Source organism: Bufo gargarizans, chromosome 6, assembly GCF_014858855.1.
Source record: "Bufo gargarizans isolate SCDJY-AF-19 chromosome 6, ASM1485885v1, whole genome shotgun sequence".
Lineage (NCBI taxonomy): Eukaryota > Metazoa > Chordata > Amphibia > Anura > Bufonidae > Bufo > Bufo gargarizans.
In genome coordinates this window covers 10,263,461-10,284,485 of record NC_058085.1, presented here as the reverse complement: position 1 = coordinate 10,284,485, position 21,025 = coordinate 10,263,461, and the positions used below count along the sequence as shown (strand labels likewise).

At 47.5% G+C, this 21,025-nt stretch overlaps 1 protein-coding gene across 1 annotated transcript in view; it reads right to left on the bottom strand.

Moving 5' to 3' along the window:
- DNAH9 (dynein axonemal heavy chain 9) overlaps window positions 1–21,025 on the bottom strand; it is a 170,562-nt gene that overhangs the window by 40,767 nt on the left and 108,770 nt on the right. The window contains exons 40-44 of the mRNA XM_044296589.1: window positions 20,367–20,606; window positions 4,413–4,574; window positions 4,094–4,290; window positions 1,428–1,590; window positions 567–690 (exon numbers count right to left, since the gene is read on the bottom strand). Coding sequence (XP_044152524.1) covers window positions 567–690; window positions 1,428–1,590; window positions 4,094–4,290; window positions 4,413–4,574; window positions 20,367–20,606 — 886 coding nt within the window. The remainder of the gene's footprint in view (window positions 1–566; window positions 691–1,427; window positions 1,591–4,093; window positions 4,291–4,412; window positions 4,575–20,366; window positions 20,607–21,025) is intronic.

Below are 21,025 nucleotides of genomic sequence, written 5' to 3'. Positions count from 1 at the left end.
TTACATGAAGACTGTGGATACTCGGGGACACTACAAGGGGCTGTGGGAGGCACTACTGGGGACATTACTGGGGCAGTGGCGGACACTACTGGGGACCTTACTGGGGGCAGTGGGGGACACTACTGGGGACCTTACTGGGGCAGTGGGGGACACTACTAGGGGCTGTGGGCCGGGGGGCACTAATGGGGGCAGTGGGCGACACTACTGGGGGCAGTGGGGGGCACTTCTGGGGGCAGTGGGCGACACTACTGGGGCCATTACTGGAGGCAGTGTGGGACACTACTGGGGGGCAGTGAGAGACTTTACTGGGCGATCAGGGACGGGAAAATTGCGGACACGGGTGCAACCGGGCACGGCGTGGGGGAGGGGCCCCCGATTTAAAGTTTGCCATGCGGTCCATAGCACTCTAGTTACGCCACTGCCCCTGTGTGCTGGTCCATGGAATGATTCCACTATCCACCCCAGCTCCCTCAAACATTCACCTTCGGTTCAGCCTGCTTTTCCAGTAGAAGGTGGGGGATAGACTGGTACCAAATGATGACATGGGCTCTGGGACACATACTTACCCGATGCCAGCAAGTCATTGACTAGCACAAGGAACTTTTCATCGGCCACCTGGGCGTCAGTCATAAGGAAAACTGTCCCCACATTCTTCACTCCGGTTTTAATATATTGGCTTGCCAGGTCAGCCTGCGGTTACAAGAAGAGTATATTGTCATGTACGACTATGTAATCAGCGCGGGTGATGGTGGCACTGGTGGTAACAAGTCTACAGGCCTAAAGCTCTCACCAGCAGCTAGACAATTATTTATTTAAAGGGCTATTGCCATCTTATGAAGGGATTATATATCGCTACAAGTTCGGCTGTAGTATAGGGGTTAGAGAAGCTGCTTTCTTATAGACCTGGATACACAGATCTGGCAGCTCGCTGCTTCCCTCTTGACATTGCTAGCTCAGGATTTCTGTAATGGAGGACATAACTCTCATAACGTTCTCTCTTATTGTATCAGAATGAGGATCAGTTCCGATATTAGGACACAGACCACAAGTAAAGGGAATCATTATTTCATCCAAAAAGGAAAAGGTTGAAGGGGCTGTGCTAAGTTTTCAAGTTATCCTCTACCAACAGGACTCCGAAAACAGGGGTCCTGTTCCCATCTTGATGTAGTGTCAGGCCGAGCGTGCCCACTTCTCTATAGGAACTGCGAGAGGAGAAACTTTTAGCAGCCACTCTCCTGTATTCTCTGGGTTTAAGCCTTAGAAAAGAAACACATGATGCTCCGTAATGTGTGTGTGGGGAAAGTGGCCGAGAAAAATGGCGCTATCTCAAGCCCCTATTGACGGTATTGTGTTACATTAGTCATTTCTTTTCACTTTCACTACTACACCATTCATAAAGTCGGGGTTTAGAAAGGTGATAACTCTACCTTGAGATCCAGAATGCCGTAGCCTTTTCTGAGCGTGATCTGGAAGACCTCCAAGGAGCTGATATAGGCTGCCAGTCTTGTCAGACTCTGCTTTCCGCTGCCTCCGACTCCGACCAGCAGAGCATTTCCCCTTGGGGACTCCAGAATGCGGTTGATTCTGCAACTATATTGGAAAAGAACAAAGGAAATAATAAAATTCTTCACTGAACACAAGTGGCATCAAAGTGAGAGAACAACAATTGCAATTCACTGTCGGCGCGGTGAGCTGTGCTTAACGGGCAGCCGCCAATTAGCATGACATTGACAGCTGCCAGAAGCAACTAATGGCTGCTAGATGGTGGGGCATGCTGGGGACTGTAGTCCCCCAACAGCAGAAGAGCCAAGGACACCAAGCACGGTAGGGACTGTACAACTACATTTGGGGTTCTTCAGTGGGTGAACTTGAGCGATGAGCAAAAACGAGGTTACAGCTAGAGATGAGCGAATTTCATGTTATGAAATTCGTTCACACTTCGTATGGTGGTAAAAGCAGAATTGCGTTATGGATTCCGTTACCACGGACCATAACGCAATTCTATGACGGAATGCATAACTGAATGCCTTTAGAAGTCTATGGCCTGCATAACGGATCCGTCCAGTTTCCGTTATGCAGGAGAGGACTCAGGATCAGGAGAGGATTCCACTGCATAATGGAAACGGGACAGATCTGTTATGCAGGCCATAGACTTCTATTATGACAGAATGAATAACGGAATTCCTCATAGAATTGCGTCATGGTCCGTGGGAACGGAATCCATAACACGAATTTCATAGTATCTCTAGATACAGCCCTATTCCTCTATCACTTCTAGGAAAAGCTGGGTGTTTCCCACTACTAGAGCTCCAAAAGATCTGTCACCCAGCTTTTCCAGACTCCTGAATCACAAATCTGCCGAATAATGAATGTAGCATTTCATCACCAGGCAGACAGCATGACCAGCAGCCTTGTGGGGGTAGTAATAGTGGTTACTACCCAGCTTTCCCAGGATGGAACAACCTACAGTATATACTGTACTGTACATCAGCACAGAATTGAAATCAACCAGCTTACGAATGGCCATTGATGACCGGACACAGGACATGGACATGAGGATTTGAACGCTATCATGTTTTTTCTCATTTGGTTCTGTAAACAAATAAATAAATGCTAATAAAAATCAGTTTTTTACACTAAAATATGTTTTCCTTTTCATTGCGGTCATTTTTAAATATGGAATATATAGTAAGGGGTCTTTAGGGGTGGAGCTGGAAGTCGTGGTTTAGGCTTATGGAGACATTCTTTATGTTATTTTTAGTTATTTATTGTACACATTTGCCATGAAAAAATGTTTTGGGACATTTCAACGACACGTTATTTTATCTCTGATCTCCCCTGTAGCAGGGATTAGCATAGGGAAACCGGGGTAATACAGCTTCTCAGGGATAATCTACAGCGCTGGTCAGGGCCCTCTGAGACCCAGTAGCTCCTGCAGCCCCCCCAGCGATCATGTAGTTGGCAAAATGTGAGCAGAAAGTGTCATTGCTGCTTCTTGAGTGCCATGTATACAACTATCAGGAAGATAGGGATGGTAATAAACCGGCTCTGTCTTCTTTATGAGGAGTCCAGCCATCTCTGGCAACCAGCAATTCTGTCCTGTAGCTGCATGAGCTCAGAATCACAGAGTTCTAAGTGGACTCCACAGAAATTTTAAGATTTTTGGTGGTCTGCAAGTGACTAAAAGGGGCTTTCCGGGAATTAGATTGGTGGGAATCCAACTCCTGAAACCCCCACAATCAGCTGTCTGAAGGGGCCGCTCTCGGACAAGCTCTGTGGCCTCTTCATAAACCACGCACAGCGCCATGAATTGTATAGTGGCTGTGCTTGGTATTGCAGCTCAGTCCCCTTCACTTGAACGGAATGAGCTGAACATAGGCCACGTCAGCGATGGGCGCAGGCCTAGGAAGAGCTCATCATTGTGGCCTCTTCAAACAGCTAAACAGCAGACAGACCCCTGCTACTCATATACTGATAACCTGTCCTTCTGTGTTACATATACTGATAACCTGTCCTTCTGTGAATTACAGCCGCTGCCCCACTTCAGACTGCATGAGCACACCTGTCTGCGCGATCAGCAGGCCAAATATTCTCATCCTGATGCAGGAACTATCTGCTGCTCATTGTCGTCCTGTGTCATCAAAGAGTTAAGGGACAGCATGGCAAGGTGTGTGCGAAACACTGACAAGATGGCAGCATTATTCTCCAAAGAGGAAAATGCTTTGGGTGAGTTATCTGTAAGAAAGTCGTCACCTGCACTCCGACAACGCTCTCAGAATTATGTTTCTTCTGAAGAAAAGATTCACAATTACGAGAATGTGCGGAGCTGCTGGAGAGGTATTAAGGTGTCTCAGGCGCTGGCAGGGTACAGTTGCCTCCAGGGAAATTACTGAGCAGCATTTCTCTGTCTCACATCCGTTTCTGATGACTCTGCACCTTTCTCCTGCCTCTCTTTAGTTCAGTGGTGACAGGGGGCATGTGATAGCGCAGAGCATTTCTATTACCCTGGCAGATCTGACGGGTTACCAGCCTAAAATAAAACAAGTGTACGTTCCCTTTAAATCAGGGCCATTGATGAAATTCCTGGTCTTACATGTGACTCATGGCGTCCTCAAACAGCACCAGGTTCATTGCTGCATTGACCTCGTTGTGGTTGTCCAGAGCGTCCACCAGAATCTTGCTCAGCGTCTGCCAGGACTGGACCGGCATGTATTTGGGTTCTCCAACACCGTTGGCGAAATGGCAAAACATGTTCATGGACTTTGCTTGTTCCAGCGTTTCATCTATGTCCTACAGGAGAAGGAAACCATCAGATGAACCAGACCTTTACTGATATATAATGCTCATGTGTGTCACAAAACGACTTTCATGGAAGAAAATAGCAGCGGCAGAAGCGACCATTTTTCACTTACGTCGTAGAACTTCTTCACCATGTCCGTCTGTATCTTATCAAACACGTCAAAGTCCTTCTCTTCCACCATTTTATCCCGATACACACGGTTAGACTCGTGCAGGTAAAGCTTCACCAGGTCCTGGGGAGTTTTGAGGCAGTCCGGAGTGGAGAACAAGATGCCCTGAAAACAAAGCTCACAATGAAGGCTCTCAGATTCACGTCTCTCGTGCATTTTTGTATTAATTAGCAATTTTAGTAAGTTTTAAGCTTTCATATACATCATTGGGTGGTAATCGCTGTGCAGGCAGAGATTTCAGAAATTTTATTATTTTGAGGTAAAAATATTTTTTTTCAATTGGTCTTGCTTACAAATATGGCGCCCTTTTCTCTGTACAGGGCTGAGATGCTCTAATAAAGGGATCTGGATTTTCTCTCTCCTCCGTCAGCCAGCTCACCTGACGGGCTCCTTATCTCTGCTCTCGGACCTTGTAAACCCCCATTATAGCTCAGTTCTCATCTTACTGATAAGAATGTCATTTAAATAGGTGTTTACGACCTCTTAGTAAATTAGACATAAGCAGAAAGTGAAGGTATAAAGTACCAGTCACACAACTAAACACAGTTAACCCTTTGCGACAGAACGGCTCAATATTTTTTATAAAGACCAATTAAACAAAAAATATATTTTTTGCCTCATCATAAAAAATTAGGGTGTACACAGTCCTTAAGACAAAACTTGGGGCAGAAAGACCCACAAAAAAGCAACCACTGAAGATAGCTGCAGTAAAGGCCTGGCAAAGCATCACAGGAACCCGGTATCTGGGGATGTCCAGACTTCAGGCAGTTATTTCCTGCAAAGGATTCCCTACAAATTATAAAAAAATGAACATTTTATTTATGGTAATGTTTTTGCCCCTGTAGAAAAATGGTTGCAATTCCTAGGATATTTTTGTTCAATCCCTTGAGTCTACACTTTTGTTTCAGATCAGATCCAGTGTGGTGGCAGCAGAGCCCAGATCATGGGGATTGTGTCACTGTCCTAATATATCTGGACCTAACTGTATAGTGGCGGGTGCCTGTCTCTGGTTCTTCCATATACTTATTGGGGCGACCTTTAAGCGAGCAAGAGTGCATGACCAAGTACAATATACATATATACATACATTACTTGTAAGGGGGTGAAGAATAAGCATTTTTAATTAAGTAGGTTCCACTGCAACGTGCTGATTACCCCTTTCAGCACAGGTTTAGTAACAGACGTCTCTGACTGATTTTATAGAATTTTTGGCTGCTGAACATGAAAATGACGTTGAACAGGTTCTTGTTTGGAAGTTACCAACAAGCTATTTACACCACAAAAACTTTTTGAGCTTCTCGATACTTTTCTAACGTGATGAGATAAGGGGTGGGGCTTAGTGTGAGGGGCGGAGTCTACGGTGGCCTGCCATATTTACAATAACTGCCGTGAGTTATAGCCCCCAGCTGGCGTAGATTTGAGTTTCTGGGGCAAGGACTGCCAGAGGTGCGCCTCATTTATTATGAGGTATCTTCCTCCCACTAAGATGCACTATGGGAACGCCGGTCTTGATAAATGACCCCCTGAGTATAATGAGATTTTCTAGTGCACGGCCATCCAGCAGTGACCTGCCACCATTGCAGGGCTCCATTTCCCTTTGTATTGCTTCACAATGTCTGCGATATCTTGATGTAAACGCTCGCCATGTTCGTCACTGTGTGCGCCATTTTTGTTAGCACAAGCATCTTTGAAAGTCCTAACTTTTTTTCCATTCGGTTATGTAATCATTTTTGCGCCTTTTTCGGTGACACATGAGCTTTATTTTTAGGTAATTTTTGTTCTTTATTTTTTATAAAAAGGAAAAATGTAAAAAAAAAAAAAGGGAAATTAGTCTGTTTTTCACATTTTTGGTTAATAGATTAATGTGATGATGAGTGAAGCCGGTGACCAGTGATACTGAGAGGTGGAGAAAACCTCCTGGGAGAGAAGCCATTTTCTTCTGCAGGTAAAACATGAAATTTTCAGTGTATTTCCTCATTTTTGCATCCCCCCCCCTGACAGTTTGGGTCAGGAGAAGGTGAATGTGCAGGATTCCTGGACGCGCTAACGAGTCTGTAATGCTTATATAATACACTGTCATCGTGTCACCGAGACTGTTACTCTTGTCAGCTGCTGTTTGGGAAGGTCGCCTGCGCTTTGGCTTGAAAAGCCTAAATTGATTAAAGAGGAGCACGTCGTCCAGAGGTGCCCGGGACCTCGCTCTGACAGCCGATCATTAGATACGTTCTTATTACAAAGTAATCCTGAGTGACAGCTTGCTGCGAAGTGTAATAATCAATCCGGGAGATGCGGAGAGACGAGCGGAGGCGTCAGATAATATGCTAATTATCACCACCAGGAGGCTGCAGAAATATAGACGTGCAGGCTCGGCTCTGCTGCATCTGGCGCCGTTATCTCATCCAATGGTATGGCCGATTTTTATAAAAAATTTACGGGAACCTGTCGCCTTGTACAACGGTGTCCTGTCAGCAAGAGGAGCTGAGCACGTTTAGGTCAAGATTTGTGTGAAAAGAGTCAGTATAAAGTATAATGTATTGACTTAAAGGGGTTTTCTGGGACTAGTTGTCCAGCTCTTTATACGTTTTTCATCTCTCTCCCTTCCCGGCAGGACTTCAAGCATACTTACCAGCTCCCTCCGTCTGGGTTCTGTCCCATGTCTCCCAGGCAGCTTGGTGGACATGTCACCCCTGCAGCCAGCCATTGGCTGCAGCAATGCATGTGAACCCTGTCTGTGGGACTGGAGGATCCCCACCAAACATGAGAACAGAGGTCCCTGAGTCCCCTGTGAGAACACAGCGGTACTGCGCATACACGACCATGTTCTAGTCACTGTCTACGAGACTGCTGTGTACAGCGCCCGGTTATCTCTGGCAGTGCCACAGAGGTGAATTGTGCGGTGGTACGCGTGCGCAGTACTGCTCCGTTCTTACAACAGACTGAGGATAGATGATAAATGTTACTCACGGGCCCCTGGTGAGGGTGCAGCGGTGACCAGGAGGCCTGTAACTATTCTCCTTGTCAAGGCAGGTTGACGGTTCCCTTCCTTACAAATAGGTCGAGGCTAATCGTCTCATTACCACATGGACTCAGTGTTACTAATGAAGGGGGAGACGCGACTGTGCCGCCATGCGGGATCTGAATATGAGTTACGCTGACAAGTCACAAAGCGCTTACAACAGCCTTCGCAGAATAATCGCTCATTGGTTTTGTTAATATAATTAATATAATGTGTCCCAGGAACATCTCATCAGAGGCCGGGCGAAGAATGACTAACAAGATCCTAACGAGAGGACGTCGACGGCTCAACACGTGGCTCAGGGAGTCTGGGCCTGTCTCATCTGTGTATGATGAAAGATTCAGCAACTTTCTAACCAACATTATAATATAATTTCTAATAATTTCTAAGATCTCTGCTTGCTGTCAGAGAATGGGAACAATCTATTTTTCATCCAGAGGCTGAACTCCCATATATATATATATATATATATACACTCACCTAAAGAATTATTAGGAACACCATACTAATACGGTGTTGGACCCCCTTTTGCCTTCAGAACTGCCTTAATTCTACGTGGCATTGATTCAACAAGGTGCTGATAGCATTCTTTAGAAATGTTGGCCCATATTGATAGGATAGCATCTTGCAGTTGATGGAGATTTGAGGGATGCACATCCAGGGCACGAAGCTCCGGTTCCACCACATCCCAAAGATGCTCTATTGGGTTGAGATCTGGTGACTGTGGGGCCATTTTAGTACAGTGAACTCATTGTCATGTTCAAGAAACCAATTTGAAATGATTCGAGCTTTGTGACATGGTGCATTATCCTGCTGGAAGTAGCCATCAGAGGATGGGTACATGGTGGTCATGAAGGGATGGACATGGTCAGAAACAATGCTCAGGTAGCATAAACGATGGCCAATTGGCACTAAGGGCCTAAAGTGTGCCCAGAAAACATCCCCCACACCATTACACCACCACCACCAGCCTGCACAATGGTAACAAGGCATGATGGATACATGTTCTCATTCTGTTTATGCCAAATTCGGACTCTACCATTTGAATGTCTCAACAGAAATCGACACTCATCAGACCAGGCAACATTTTTCCAGTCTTCAACAGTCCAATTTTGGTGAGCTCGTGCAAATTGTAGCCTCTTTTTCCTATTTGTAGTGGAGATGAGTGGTACCCGGTGGGGTCTTCTGCTGTTGTAGCCCATCCGCCTCAAGGTTGTGCGTGTTGTGGCTTCACAAATGCTTTGCTGCATACCTCGGTTGTAACGAGTGGTTATTTCAGTCAACCTTGCTCTTCTATCAGCTTGAATCGGTCGGCCCATTCTCCTCTGACCTCCAGCATCAACAAGGAATTTTTGCCCACAGGACTGCCGCATACTGGATGTTTTTCCCTTTTCACACCATTCTTTGTAAACCCTAGAAATGGTTGTGCGTGAAAATCCCAGTAACTGAGCAGATTGTGAAATACTCAGACCGGCCCGTCTGTCACCAACAACCATGCCACGCTCAAAATTGCTTAAATCACCTTTGTTTCCCATTCTGACATTCAGTTTGGAGTTCAGGAGATTGTCTTGACCAGGACCACAACCCGACATGCATCGAAGCAACTGCCATGTGATTGGTTGACTAGATAATCGCATTAATGAGAAATAGAACAGGTGTTCCTAATAATTCTTTAGGTGAGTGTATATGTATATATATATATATATATATATATATATACACACAGTACAGACCAAAAGTTTGGACACACCTTCTCATTCAAAGAGTTTTCTTTATTTTCATGACCATGAAAATTGTAGATTCACACTGAAGGCATCAAAACTATGAATTAACACATGTGGAATTATATACATAACAAAAAAGTGTGAAACAACTGAAAATATGTCATAGTCTAGGTTCTTCAAAGTAGCCACCTTTTGCTTTGATTACTGCTTTGCACACTCTTGGCATTCTCTTGATGAGCTCCAAGAGGTAGTCACCTGAAATGGTCTTCACTTCACAGGTGTGCCCTGTCAGGTTTAATAAGTGGGATTTCTTGCCTTATAAATGGGGTTGGGACCATCAGTTGCGTTGTGGAGAAGTCAGGTGGATACACAGCTGATAGTCCTACTGAATAGACTGTTAGAATTTGTATTATGGCAAGAAAAAAGCTGCTAAGTAAAGAAAAACTAATGGCCATCATTACTTTAAGAAATGAAGGTCAGTCAGCCCGAAAAATTGGGAAAACTTTGAAAGTGTCCCCAAGTGCAGTCACAAAAACCATCAAGCTCTACAAAGAAACTGGCTCACATGCGGACCGCCCCAGGAAAGGAAGACCAAGAGTCACCTCTGCTGCGGAGGAGAAGTTCATCCGAGTCACCAGCCTCAGAAATCGCAGGTTAACAGCAGCTCAGATTACAGACCAGGTCAATGCCACACAGAGTTCTAGCAGCAGACACATCTCTAGAACAACTGTTAAGAGGAGACTGTGTGAATCAGGCCTTCATGGTAGAAGATCTGCTAGGAAACCACTGCTAAGGACAGGCAACAAGCAGAAGAGACTTGTTTGGGCTAAAGAACACAAGGAATGGACATTAGACCAGTGGAAATCTGTGCTTTGGTCTGATGAGTCAAAGTTTTAGATCTTTGGTTCCAACCACCGTGTCTTTGTGCGACGCAGAAAAGGTGAACGGATGGACTCTACATGCCTGGTTCCCACCGTGAAGCATGGAGGAGGAGGTGTGATGGTGTGGGGGTGCTTTGCTGGTGACACTGTTGGGAATTTATTCAAAATTGAAGGCATACTGAACCAGCATGGCTACCACAGCATCTTGCAGCGGCATGCTATTCCATCCGGTTTGCGTTTAGTTGGACCATCATTTCTTTTTCAACAGGACAATGACCCCAAACACACCTCCAGGCTGTGTAAGGGCTATTTGACCATGAAGGAGAGTGATGGGGTGCTGCGCCAGATGACCTGGCCTCCACAGTCACCGGACCTGAACCCAATCGAGATGGTTTGGGGTGAGCTGGACCGCAGAGTGAAGGCAAAAGGGCCAACAAGTGCTAAGCATCTCTGGGAACTCCTTCAAGACTGTTGGAAGACCATTTCAGGTGACTACCTCTTGAAGCTCATCAAGAGAATGCCAAGAGTGTGCAAAGCAGTAATCAAAGCAAAAGGTGGCTACTTTGAAGAACCTAGAATATGACATTTTCAGTTGTTTCACACTTTTTTGTTATGTATATAATTCCACATGTGTTAATTCATAGTTTTGATGCCTTCAGTGTGAATCTACAATTTTCATAGTCATGAAAATAAAGAAAACTTTTTAAATGAGACGGTGTGTCCAAACTTTTGGTCTGTACTGTATATATATATATATATATATATATATATACATAACAAAAAAGTGTGAAACAAAAAATATGTCATATTCTCACAGGTGAAGGTTTGCTACAATGTATCAGTCTGACTGATGCATACTAACAAAGTATCATTATTACAACAACCCAAGTATCAGATCAACGGGAGTCCGACGGCTGGGCCCTCACGAGAACAGGGGCCCACGCTCCCCAATTTGAATAGTGGCGGTCAGGCATTTGTGCTGAGAGTCCTTGTACTCGGCTATCTTCAGCAGTCCCATAGAGTAGAAAGGAGAAGCTCAGTTCATTTGGGAGCATGGGCCCCCGTTCTTGTGATTAGCAGTCATACCCCCGACTATCAGACACTTATCCCGTAGCCTGTGGATAGGGGATAAGTAGTCCTAATGGGACAGACACTAAGACAGATTTGTGCTGCTGATTGACCAGACTGGATGCAATGGTAACAAACCCAGAGCTGTGGAAAGTATGACATCAGAAGAGGTTCTGTAAATAAGAATGATACCATTCATAACCAGTAAGCAGAGATCTAGAGAAAAGGAAAAAGTCTGGTTCCATGTTAGCCAATAGAAAACTAGTTTGGTGAAAGAAAATCAGAGGATTGCAGGTTTGATACCTTTTAATGGCTAACAACAATAGAAGTAATGATGTTACATAGCGAGCTTTCGAGACATCACCCGTCCCTTCATCAGGTATTCCACGCGGGTGCAATGCATGACGTGAACGCATTGCGCCCGCACAGAATCTGGACCCATTCATTTCAATGGGCCTCTGTACACGAGTGTTGGTTTTCACGTATCACTTGTGCGTTACATGAAAATCTCAGCATGTTCTATATTCTGCGATTTTCTTGGCCACACAGAAGTGAACAGGGCTGCGTGAAAACCGCTTGCGGATGCAATGTGTTTTTCACTGATGGTTGCTAAGAGATGTTGTTTGTAAACATTCCGTTTTTTAACATGTGATTTTCCATTTTTGCGTTTTCGTTTTTCACTCCCCGCCTTCCCATAGTCCTAACTTTTTTATTTTTCCAATCACATAGCCTTATGAGGGCTTTTTTTTGCCCTTTCTAATGGCACCATCTACGGTTGCATACCATGTAGTAGGAAGCAGGAAAAAAATTCCAAATGGGGTAGAATTTGGAAAAAACGCAATTCTGATAATGGTTTTTATTTTATTTTTTACACTGCGCACTATGCGGTAAAATTGACCTGTTATCTTCATTCTCCAGGTAAGTACGGTTCCAACGATACCACACTTGTATAATTTTTCTTGCGTTTTAATACTGAAAAAAAATATTAAACTTTGAGGAAAATATATATTTTTTTTTTATAACCATATTCTGACCCCTATAACTGTTTTGTAGCTATGTGTACGGGGACGATCTCCTTTTTTTCGGGACAATCTGTTCTTTTCAGTGATACCAATTTTAAGTGTGTACGACCTTTTGATCACTTTTTATAAAAAAATGATTGGGTAGTTGAAGTGACAAAAAATGGCAAATGGGCTGTTAAAATGAATATTGTTATATTTTAATAGTATGGGAATTTTTGCATGCGGCGATGCCCATGATGTTTATTTTTTTTATTGGTTAAGTCTTTTTATTTTAAGGAAAGGGGGATTTTTTGAACTTTTATTTTTACTTTTTTTTTTAAGTCAACTTGTGTGACAATAACTGGCAATCATCCAATTGCCCATAGTATTCAGTGATGGCTAAATAGCCATCATTGAAGACTTCATTTGCACTATATCAATACAAGGCTGCCACCTAGTGGCCTGTATTGATATATACATCTATTTGACTCTGAAGCTGGCTTGAGGCTTCGGTCAATTAGCGCAAGGTAACAGGTTCCCCGATCTCAGCCGGGGAACGCTGTTACCGGACCAGAAGCGCGCGACTGCCCACATTTGACCACGGCATCTGAAGGGAAAGATGTAGGCAATCAGCCTTATGGCTGATCGCATACATGTGCCGCAGGTCTCTGATATTTAAAATAGCAGAAACCTGGCAGCTAAGGCGCCCGCTGCACGTGAGTCCTTAAAGGGTTAAAAAACAACAAAGGAATCACCATAAAACCTGCAGATAAAGGTGGCGCTATAGTCCTTTTGAACACTTTGGACTATGTAGACACACAATACTATATCAAAATGGAGGGAGACCCAACTCAGAAATATTTGAGAGAGTTAAAAAAAATGTCATCAGGGGTCTTCCTGCAGGATCCACGCAACTTTTAGACTTGGTACCTGAGAATCCCAGGATCGGAGTATTCTACATGCTTCCCAAAATACACAAAGCAGGGAATCCAGGGAGGCCGATGATTTCAGGTGTGGGAACCCTCACTGAAAAAATATCAGGTTGGATAGAGAGCATCCTCAAACCATTAGTGAGGAACACAACAAGTTATCTACAGGACACCACTGACGTATTGAACAAACTGTCAACCATAGGTCCCGTCTCTAAAGGCGCAATCTTGGCCACCATGGATGTGAAATCCTTGTATTCGAATATCCCACACGATAATGAATTAACTCCTTGCCGAGTATACCTGGAGGCGAATGGGATCGTCTCAGAGTCTGTACTACAACTGACCAAATTCATCCTCACCCATAACTATTTCTCTTTTGACAAGGAGATATACTTACAGTGCACTGGGACCGCCATGGGCAGTAAAATGGCACCGCAATATGCAAATCTCTTCATGGCAAAACTGGAAAATGGCTTTTCTCGTGCATGGCATTGGGGGACACAGCACCACGGGTATATGTCCAACTACCACTAGGAGGCACTAGACACAAAAAGTGTTGGCTCCTCCCAGGTGGGCTATACCCTCTCCACAGGCACGAGGCTATTCAGTTTTAGTCTAGTGTCCGTAGGAGGCAGACCTGTCCTGCTTTTTTGCAGGTTCTGCTGTTTATTTTTATTCTTTTTTTCTCTCTTCCGCAGGTCGGTTTTTTTCCACCGTTATACCTGCTGCAGGCTGGGGCTCCATCGTGTTCCACTTTAGTTGCCCCCCCTGCGGGCGCGTACTTCGGTACCATCGCCGGTCACCCAGTCCCCACGGACTGCATCCGCAGTGGCTTGCCGGCATTCCCACGGTTCCCGTGTTGAGTCTGCCGAAGGGGTGACCGTGCTGCGCCCGAAGACATCGGATGGTGAGTATATCGGATGGTGAGTATACTCCCCTGTCCCTGTGTCCCTGCCCCAGGGTTAGGTTCCCTTCTGTGGCCAGGGGGATGGGATCCACCTTAGCTGGGGGTCCTGGGGAGCCTCTTCGTTCCTCCTAGCCAACCCCCTCCCCCTCCTGGGGGGGTTATATTCATTTTTTTCCTCCCTTCTTTTCCCCCTCGGTTGGTCTTTTCTCTCCTCCCTGGCCACAGTCTCTCCCTGGCTTCCCCGCTACTTTAGTCCCCGGCTTCTGCCGGGACTAGGCCTCATCTTCTATGGCCTGTCCCCGGCTCCCAGGTGCTCTGTTTGCCCTGATCTGCCTATCCCCAGGTGTCGCTTCTCCCCCCCTACCCTACTCACCTATTTTTATGGTTCGGTGGGCCCTCTGTCGGCCGCGGTTCGCCCCGCCCCCCTTGCTCCATTCCCGGCCACCTCATAAATCGAGGCCCCGGCTTTTGGGCCTGCTAGGCCGCAATCTTCCCGGCCCCTCCCCCTTGCTTCCCGGGCTTTTCTGAGCCCCGCCCGGCCCTCGGGAGGAGCTATCTCCTCACCCTTTCCTGGGCTAACATGTTTTTTCTGTTGGAGGGGGTGGTTAACCCCTCGATTGCTTCATGTCCCCTGCAGCCCTACTGACCACCTCTTTTTTGGGGAACAGCTGCTGCTGCACCTCTTTGGGGGAACACTGCGTCCGGGTCAGGATAGACAGCCTCTGCTGGCTGCTTTTTGAGCATCTCTTCTCCCAACAGCTCCTCGGTCGCCACGTGTTTTCACGTGCGTCCGCTGTCTACAATGGCTGCCATGTGGTCATCCTGTCCCTGCTGGTGTGCAGTACCTCTTCCCAGATCCCATTGTTTTCCCTGAACAATCTTTTTGTGTAGGTTCCCCATGAATGGGTCCCTCCGTGTCAATGCCATGGGAACCTTGGCCGACTCTCCTTGGCAGTGTCGCTGGAACGCTACCAACCCAAATTGCGGCCACCTCTGCCCTCCCAGGGTCCTCCCTGCAGATGGGGCATGCTCAGTTAGGGGTACCTGCACCCGGGTTCGGCGAGGGGTAGCTCACAGTACACCCTCGGGTGGTCTCAACGGGGTCCCACCCCTCCTCGGCATCCTCGGATCCCCCCCAGGACAGGCCTGAGGCTGGTGACGAATCCTTCCTGTCACCCCATCCGTTGCCTCTGGGGACACCTCTGCACCGATTCCCTCGGAACAGAGCATCAGGCGGTCTTCCTCCATATAGAAGCCCTCTGGGAGGTCAAGACTACGTGCACGGAGGAACCTCTCCTACCTAAACAGGGTTGGTATCCCCTCTAGTGGATTTTCGGATGGTGCTCCCCTGACCGCACAGGTATTCAACCGCACAGGTAAGGCAGCCGTCCCCGTGTTTAGCATACTGAGTCACCTACCCGGTGTCTGATACGTACGCCTTCTCCTTAACAGGGGGGTTCCTGCACCACTGCCATAGGCTGTCCCTGACAAGCCTTCCTGGTTCCCCTATACCAGGGGCTATCCTCTACACATTTGAGAGTGTTTCCGTGGGGTTCCCATCCTGGTGTTGGTGTTCGCCACTCTACCTCATTACAGGGAGTTCCTGTTCTGGGCAAGCGGTTAGCTCGGCTATCGCCTCCTGTAGGTTGGTGAGTTCAGAGCAATTGTACAGCCGCCTTGCCCCTTTTCTTAGGTAGTGTACCTACAGGAGCCATTACTCCTGGCTGGCTCTATGGTGTTCCATACAGCACTATTTCTCCCTTCCGGGTGAGATATACAGGTCGCTTCAATTGCCGTTGCAATTGCACCTGTCTGTTCCCAGCCACTTTGCTCCTGTCATAGGTGGAGTACCTACACCATCTCCTGATGCTGTAGCCGATTCCCCTGGCTTGGCGCTATGGTGTTCCATGCGACACTATTTCTCCCTTCCTGGCGAGATATACAGGCTGCCTTTAATTGCCGCTGCAATTGCGCCTGTCTGTTCCCAGCCAATTTGCTTCCTTCACAGGTAGAGTACCTACGCCATCACCGGTGCTGTAGCCGATACCTCTGGCGGGCTCTGTTGTGTTCCATGCGGCAACATTTCTCCCTACGGGCGGAATATAGAGGCCACTTTCAATTGCCGTAGAATTGCCCCTGTCCGGTTCAGTTACCTGTCTGTTCCCTGCCGCCTTGATCCCTTAACAGGTGGAGTACCTGAGCCATCTCCGGATGCGGTAGCCGTTCCTCCTGTCCGGCTTTATGGTGTTCCATGTGGCATTTTCTCTCCTTACAGGACGAGATATTGAGGCCTCCTCCTATTGCCGTGGCCATTGCACCTACCTCATCATAGTGTGCACCAAACGGCCATCTTACTCCCTTCATGGGTAGAGTCCCTGAACCGTCTCCGATGCTGCAGCCGTTCAACCTGTCTGGCTTCTAGGGTGTGCTATGCGGCCCTGTTTCTGTTGCCATTGCACCTACCTGATTGTGGTGTGCACCTGTCTTGTTCTTTGTGGTACCGTGCGGCCCTACTGGGTTCCATTGTTAACGCGGTTGCTGTTGCACCTCTCTGGGTCTAGGGTGCACCATGCGGCCACATTGCTTCGATCTTAAATGTAGTTCCTCTAACACAGCCATATTTCTACTTTACAGGTTGTGTACCTGTACCCTCCGTATGCTGTCTCATTCCCAGATGCTGTGGCTATGTTTCCACTCTCCTTAGTTGGCAACATGCAGCCACTTTCCCCATATTTTAGGCGTGTGTTTGTAGTACCCCAAGCGCTGGGCCCTGTGGTGCGGTCTGTAGCTCAGACAGTTTCTGTATCACTGGGTGTTTTCTGCCCACGGGTTCTAATCTGTGCTGCGGATGTTGGTTCCATCCATTTGGTTCTTCCATACATCTGCCACTCCTTTACTGTCGCGCTCATTGGTCTCCTTCTACCTCTCAAGGCACTGTCTGCACCAGGCCCCCTTCGTTCAGCGTGTGCATGGTTTCCATGTCTGGCAGGTGTGGGCCAGCCCAACCCCCACCTTGTCGGTCTACTGCTACTTCTGGTAGCTCCAGTATATGACTGATCTGTCTGATCCGGCGGGTGGTCCTCATTCAACCACGCTCCCTACTCCGTGGCCAGGTGGTTGTTGGCCTTCGTGCTGTAGTTGCTCTTGCCTTCTCTTTACGGTACTACGGTATGCTGTGCTCCGCGTTACCCCATGTTATAGGGGAGTACTCGCGTTGTTTCCTAATTGCTGAGCGGCCCATTCCTGGTGAAGTACAAGGATCTCCACTGGATCTTCTACCTTGTTTGGACACGTAGCTGGTGGCATCGGCCGCGGCTGCGGTTTTCTGTCATCGCTGGATGTCCGCCACACGGAATCCTTCTGGGTCCACGGCTTTTATCATTGCTGGACGTCCTCCCTGATGGGTCAAGGACAGGACCTCTGAGCGCCACACACACCTGTCTGAATTTTCAGCTGCTTGCTCTGGTATCGGACAGGGCCCCGTAGTTCCTTTTGGGTCCAGGTGTTTTCGGTATTCCCTTGTATTTTCTGCTTAGTTGTGCTACATGGCGGAGGGGCAGTCCTCTTGGACCTTGCCGTCGTCTGCACCTGTCTGGTGCTTTCTCCCCCCTGGAAGTTTTCTGTATGCCGGTCGCAGCTGGTTTCTACATTTCTATGTAGGCTACCCCGGTTTTTTCATGGCGACTTCTGCATTCCTTATGCATATGGATGTCTGTCGTTTTGTGGTACATCCCGAGCTGCTGTACTTGCCCTCTCTGGGACAATGTTTAAGGTTTGCTGGTCAATATTCTTGGTACGGCTAGTTGTCCATGGCCTATGCCCCTTCCCCTATGGTGGTTTCTTTTCGCCTTTCCTGGATATTCTGGCTTGCGTTGTCTTCTGGTGGTTCAGCTTCTGGTTCCTTGTGAGCCCATACTGGGTACTCCTTTCTGGAGTCCCTGTCCCTGTTCATTTGAGGTCCTCTTGGGATTTGTGTCTCTTTTTCCAGCCTCCCACGTCAAGTACCTGGTATTGAGTGGTTTAGTGCTGCGGTTTGCAGTTCCACCGTATGGTCTCCTTCGGGAGGGACCTCCTCCTGTTGTAGGACCTTTCCTCTTTAGGTTTTTTGGAGTGCTCTCCTTCTACTCCCATGTCTCTCAGTCCAGTGTGTCCTGCCGAGGTTGCCTGGCCTGTATCTGGCTTCTTTTTTCCATGCTACTTCACATGCCCAGTGTTTCCTCTGGTCTTGCGCTTCACGGTGATATCTTGTTTTCGGAGGCTTGCGCCTCGTCTCCTGTTTTTGGGGACGCAGGAGCTATCGTTCTTTTCCTGGTTTTTTACCTACAACCCCCTCCTTCTCCAGGGTTGGCGGTTTCCTCTAGCAGCCTTGGGTTTTCACCTTTACATGGGGCGCTTAGCTTCTTTCCTGGCCTTGCGGTGAGGGGAGTCCCCTCCCTTCACATGTGAGCCTTGCTATGGCTCCCCCACTCGTTTGGTTTTCAGTGCTTCCCTGTTTCTTTTCTCCCCTGGCCTTTCAGGGGATGGCCACAGGTTTTTTTGGGTCTGGAACAATGTAGAGCGTTGGGTAGTTTCACCACGCGGTGCTGTCCTAATTTTTTCTCCAGCCCTTGGCTGCGCTCTGTTTCCTTTTGCCACCTTCTTGCATTTGGGATTTTCTTCCAGTCATTTGTCCTGGGGTGCTGGCAGTCTTCCCTGCTTCTTCTGAGGTTTCTTCCTTGTTATGGAACCTCTTGCCCATCTCGTGTTTTTTCCCGTTGGGTCACATGGTTCTCCTGCACCTGTATGCCCAACCGGTGGCGCGTCTCTTCTTTTCCCTCCCTCAGGGACTGCTTTGGGACGTCCCATGGTGCTGTGTCCCCCAATGCCATGCACGAGAAAATTGGATTTTTTGTACTCACCGTAAAATCCTTTTCTCGTAGTAGGCATTGGGGGACACAGATCCCTCCCTATGTTTTTTCTTCCGCTTCTCCGGGCTGGTCTCTTGATCTTTCCCGGTACGGGAGTTGTTGGTTCCTTGCTTTTCTTCTCTCTCCTACTGCTTTTGGTACAAACTGAATAGCCTCGTGCCTGTGGAGAGGGTATAGCCCACCTGGGAGGAGCCAACACTTTTTGTGTCTAGTGCCTCCTAGTGGTAGTTGGACATATACCCGTGGTGCTGTGTCCCCCAATGCCTACTACGAGAAAAGGATTTTACGGTGAGTACAAAAAATCCAATTTTTGGCATCCTGCCTCAAAAAACCCTTGGCCTACTTCCATTTCATTGATGACATCCTAATAATCTGGACCGACTCTGAACATGAACTGATAAAATTTCATGAACAATTCAACAAATTCCATCCCACCATAAACCTGACCCTCAACTATTCACACACAGAAGTCAGCTTTTTGATCACCACCATAAAACTTCAAGACGGCTCAATACAGATATCCCTGTATTGAAAACCTATTGATCGGTCTACATACCTCAAATGGGACAGCTTCCACCCAGGGCCAGTTTTAGACAAAATGTGGCACTGTAAAACGCCCGACGCCCCAAGAAGTACATGAGCTTCTTTGGGGCGTCTTATCGCGCGTTCCCATACATAGACTTTCGGGAACGCGCGACAATGGGCGTTCGCTTGTCTCTGTATGTGCGATTGCAAACGCCGGTACAATCGCGCATACAGAGCGCTCCATCACGAACGCTCAGGTGTGAACCCAGGGTTACAGCTTCCTGCCTGTGAGATCCAGGGGGCTGTCACGGAAGGCAGCCACGATGCCTGTGACTAGCATCGGGCTGCCTTCCCTGCCATCGGGTCCCCGTCACAGCAGCGTGGGGACCCAATGGGAAAGGGGAGGGAGATCCCTCTGTCCACACACCCCGCGGTCAGCGCTGACCGCGGCATAGTGAGGTTTATTGCGCCGGCATCTGTGTTTTCACTGATGCCATCGCATACAGTAGGGGTCCGGCTAATGGGAACAGCTGGTCCCTTGCAGCGGAACGGGCGAAAACAGCTCCTGCACCCGCCCGATCAGCGCACCGTAGTACTACGGCGCTGGTCGGGAAGTCACTTCCCACAGCACCGTGCTATTACGGCGCTGGTCGGGAAGGGGTTAAAAGGTATCAAACCTGCAATACTCTCTGTTTCTCTTAATGAGAGCACTGAACCAGAGATCTAGAAAATGGAAATGACATTTTTTTTGTCTCTGTTCATCCCTCATTATCTATGAAGCTGAATTTTATCTCTAGATGCCCAGACCTCCCTAATCAGTTTCCATGTAGTGTCTGTGCCCACCCCATCACACATGGTATCATGTAAGACCTCAACTCCTCATTTTTTGGCCTCGCTGGAAAGAGAGGATGGAGGCTCCGAGGACACAAGGCTCACCTGGAAGATGTTGGACAGGTCTCGCAGGTTGAAGATGTAGTGGAACTTGATGGCGGTGGGCAGGAAGGTGGAGGTGACTTTCTGGTGCAGGGACAGCGCCAGGCTGATCAGCTGCTGCGTGCTCTTCTGCAGGGCGGCAGGGAAGTTGCCCACCTTCAAGTGTTGAGTCAGGATGGTGCTGTAGATGGTAGAGAGGGCATCCGTGCCAGGGAAGGACAGCGCAAACACACTGAAATGTCTCTGCAGGGAGACAAACACAATGCTTCATATTAGATAAGAAGTGACATAAAAGACTCAACATTTATATTGTGTGATACTGCCTACTGAGCTGTGTATCTAATCCTATCATATGTGATACTGTCTAGTGAGCCATGTATCTAATCCCATCCTGTGTGATACAGCCTGCTAAGCTGTGTATCTAATCCTATCCTGTGTGATACTGTCTGCTGAGCTGTGTATCTAATCCTATCCTGTGTGATACTGTCTGCTGAGCTGTGTATCTAATCCTATCTTGTGTGATACAGTCTGCTGAGCTGTGTATCTAATCCTATCCTGTGTGATACAGTCTGCTGAGCTGTGTATCTAATCCTATCCTGTGTGATACTGCCTACTGAGCTGTGTATCTAATCCTATCATATGTGATACTGTCTAGTGAGCCA